Source organism: Monoraphidium neglectum (assembly GCF_000611645.1).
Source record: "Monoraphidium neglectum strain SAG 48.87 unplaced genomic scaffold scaffold01994, whole genome shotgun sequence".
NCBI lineage: Eukaryota > Viridiplantae > Chlorophyta > Chlorophyceae > Sphaeropleales > Selenastraceae > Monoraphidium > Monoraphidium neglectum.
Window position 1 is genome coordinate 7,832 of NW_014011634.1, and position 3,226 is coordinate 11,057.

Sequence of the window (3,226 nt, forward strand, 5' to 3'; positions counted from 1 at the left end):
GGGGGGGGGTGGACGGGGTTGGAGGGGCTGGTAGGGGGCCTATATGCTTTCGTGTGGCATGTTGGCGGGATGGAGGGGGTGGGCATGGTAGATTAGGCTGCCTTTGTGCTGCCTGTTTGTCTCGCTGTGTGTACAGGTGAGGCAGGCCGGCTCTGCACCAGCAAATTTCCACACTTGTAGGGGTGCTGCTGCAGCCTCCTCATTGTGGTCCATCCATGACGGAGACGAAGATAGTGTGATGATGCGGGGCCGGGCAGGCTTGCAACAGCCCTCCAACCGCTCCAGGCAGGGCGCAGACGCGGGCCACCGCATGAGTCAATGGATCACCAACTTTTGCAGGTGTCACAGGAGGGCGGGTGAGTCTACAGCTGGCGGATGTCGGGTACACGGCCTGTGAGGCTGGGGGTCACTGCCAACGCTTTGGACGGGAACTTCCCCGCTCGCGATTTCCCGGAGGGATGCTTTGGAGCGGCGCGCTCCTGCGACAGAGAAAGTGTTGACTGCAAGGGGCCGCCTCGGGAGCCTTGCAGCTGAGTCCTGCATGCAAGGTGGGGTACGCAGAGCTGGAGGGGCGTCCTTGCGACAATTACACGCATGTTGGAGGGCCTCTGATCAAACCTCACCCGCCTGCTAACGAACGCCCTGGCATGAAGGTTTGCAAGGCACAGGTGCGCATGCCAAGCATGGGGTAACAAAGCATGTTGTATCATTTAGCGAGCGTTTTCAACATCGTTCAAGTAATTGTCTGCCAAAACTTACCATAATGCGCTCATGCCTGCCCCTTATTAAACTCGTCCAAGAGGCAAGATGCGCTCGCCCTCCCCCCGGCCCCAGCCCCTCCCAACGCCTCGAGCACCCCCCGCCCGCACCCCCGCGCACGCCCAGCATGTTGCAGAACACGCGCGACAGTCAAAACCCAAGGTCCCCCCCTTCTCAAGGGAAACGCAGCAAACCTGTGATGTGCGCCATGCGCCCGCACAGCGTGCACATCATGCAGCTGCATATGCAAACGTCCGCAGTCCCCATCAAGACTGAAGTGTCTCAGCAGAGTATGATAAGCTGTGCAGATCAAGCGCATCATATAATTTATTGAGCTTATGGTAGCCGCGACTCGATAGTCAAACAAGTGATCTGGCTCGTCATCAGGCGTTTCGGCATGGGTCGCTCGGTGGACTATTACGAAGTATTAGGGATACCCAGGTGACTTTTTTGAGTTGTTCAAGAAGCGAAGGGTGCACTCAGCAGTAGAAAAATCCAAGTGTTGCTTTGCACGCAGGCACTCGGACGACGTAGAGGTCAAGAAAGCGTGAGTAACGTAGTTCTGTCAAATATCAGGCGCCGTGCGTCATGACTTAGCTGAACGCCCACTGCCGCTGTGGTGGTGCGAGGCCGCCTGTCAAGCCCCCGGCTGCATGCTGCGTGCGCACTCTACCGCTGCAGCTACCGTCGGCTTGCACTCAAGTACCATCCGGATGTAGACACATCTGATGAGGCAGCGGCGGAATTTGCACTTGTGGGAGAAGCGTATGACGTCCTGAGCGACCGTGAGGGGGCCGCCGCAGCGCCATGCCAGCAGTTTTGGCACGCCCGCCCCTGCACGGCACCAGCAGCGGCTGCTCACCACTGTCTTTGAATTTTGCTGGCACACAATCGGCAATGGCCGCGGAGCTTGGCAATCTTGCTGCTGTTGCTGCTGCGCTCGCTCCAGCACAGGGTGAAACTGGAGCGCAGGATTTGACCATGTCCCTCCTTGTGCGTGTGTGGTCGCATTGCTTCCCCCCTGCAGCTAGGACAAAGGGCACATACGACTTGTTTGGCAAGCAGCAGCTGAAGGAAGGCAGAGATGGTGAGCACGCACTGCTTTGCAGCACAGGGGATTTGCCGCAACCGCAGCGCAGACACGCCGACAGCTCCACTGGACGCGGAACGGGCCCAGCAGCGGACAGGCCTGCAGCAGCAGGTGGGCCCAGGCGTGAGCCTTCGCGGATGGTTTCCCCCCGCCCCGGCTCATGCAGGGGAAGAGCCCTATGAGTTTGACCCCAAGGTGGGGCCCAGAGCCGTGTTTGAGCGGTTCTTTGGCACCGGCAACCCATACGAGGCCTTGCAAGGTAAATGAAGGACGGGCACTGGGCGGCGCCGGGCGCCCGCAAGCATGCTTGGGATGAGCAGGGCGGACGCCGCAGCTACTGGCATGGATGCCGCAGCAGATGCAGCAGCTCATTGCAGGTTCCGGGTTGCCTGACACGCCGGGAGTGTCGCGCTCTCAGCCGTGCTGCGCTCGCGCCCGCGCACAATTGCAGTGCTGTCGATGCGGTTTGAGAAGCTGACGACAGTGAAAGAGCAGCCGGCGCCGCAGCAGACGACGGTGAGGCGCGGCTGGACAATCGCCTTCCCTGTCACTCTCTTTGGGGGCGACGTGAGTGCATCCCTTGCCGCTCGTTGTGCTTCACGCATCGCTCCTGATGGCCCTCGGCTGGACGCCGATGCCAAAACATCCCATAACCTGTGTACTGTCAGGTTGAGTTGCTGGTGTCACTGGAGGAGCTGTACAGCGGCTGCACAAAGGTGGTCCTGCGCGACCGCGCCGCGCCCGTCGGCGGCGAGGGCAGGGGCGAGGGCGAGGGCGAGGGCGAGGGCGAGGGCGAGGGCGAGGCCGGGGCGGCGCCGCCGGCGCCGGAGCCACGGCGGCTGGCGGTGGAGGTCGAGGCCGGGATGCCAGACGGCACGGCGTTTGTGTTCCAAGGGTGCGTCTGGGCTGCTAGCATATGCACGCGCGACTGACGACGCGATAGGTCTGACGAAGCGGAGAGGGTTTTCAATGAATAGGAGGGGCCGCGGCGCTCGCAATACAAAAACTCGCGTTAGCAAGCAGTGCCCAAACCAGAGCGGGAAGGTTGTGTTGGCGACGCCAGCTTGTTGGAGGGTTTGGGGTGGGACTGGATCGTGCCGTTGCCCTGCCTGCCTCATCAGTGGCACGCCTCACCAGCACCAGCCCCAGCTTATCGCCACCGCCCGCCTCGCGCTCAACAATTGCAGGGAAGGCGAAGCCGCGGCGCCGGGCCTGCCGCGCGGCCCGCTGGCCCTGGTGCTGAGGGCCGCGCCTCATGAGCGATTCTCGCGGTCAGGCAGCGACCTGGTCGCGCGCGTGCGGCTGCCGCTGTTCAACGCCCTGGCGGGCGGCGCGGTGCCCGTCAAGACGCTGGATGGCCGGTGCGTCGCGCGGGGT

General features: G+C 62.3%; 1 protein-coding gene across 1 annotated transcript; it reads left to right on the forward strand.

Annotated features, from left to right (window-relative positions):
• Positions 1–1,740: 1,740 nt before the first annotated feature.
• MNEG_9605 (radial spoke protein 16) lies at positions 1,741–2,781 on the forward strand (the record flags this gene model as incomplete). The annotated part of the gene is made up of 4 exons (XM_014041925.1): positions 1,741–1,846; positions 2,016–2,108; positions 2,301–2,365; positions 2,518–2,781. The coding sequence occupies 4 exons, from the start codon at positions 1,741–1,743 to the stop codon at positions 2,779–2,781; spliced, it is 528 nt and encodes a 175-aa protein (XP_013897379.1).
• Between the last annotated feature and the right edge of the window lie 445 nt (positions 2,782–3,226).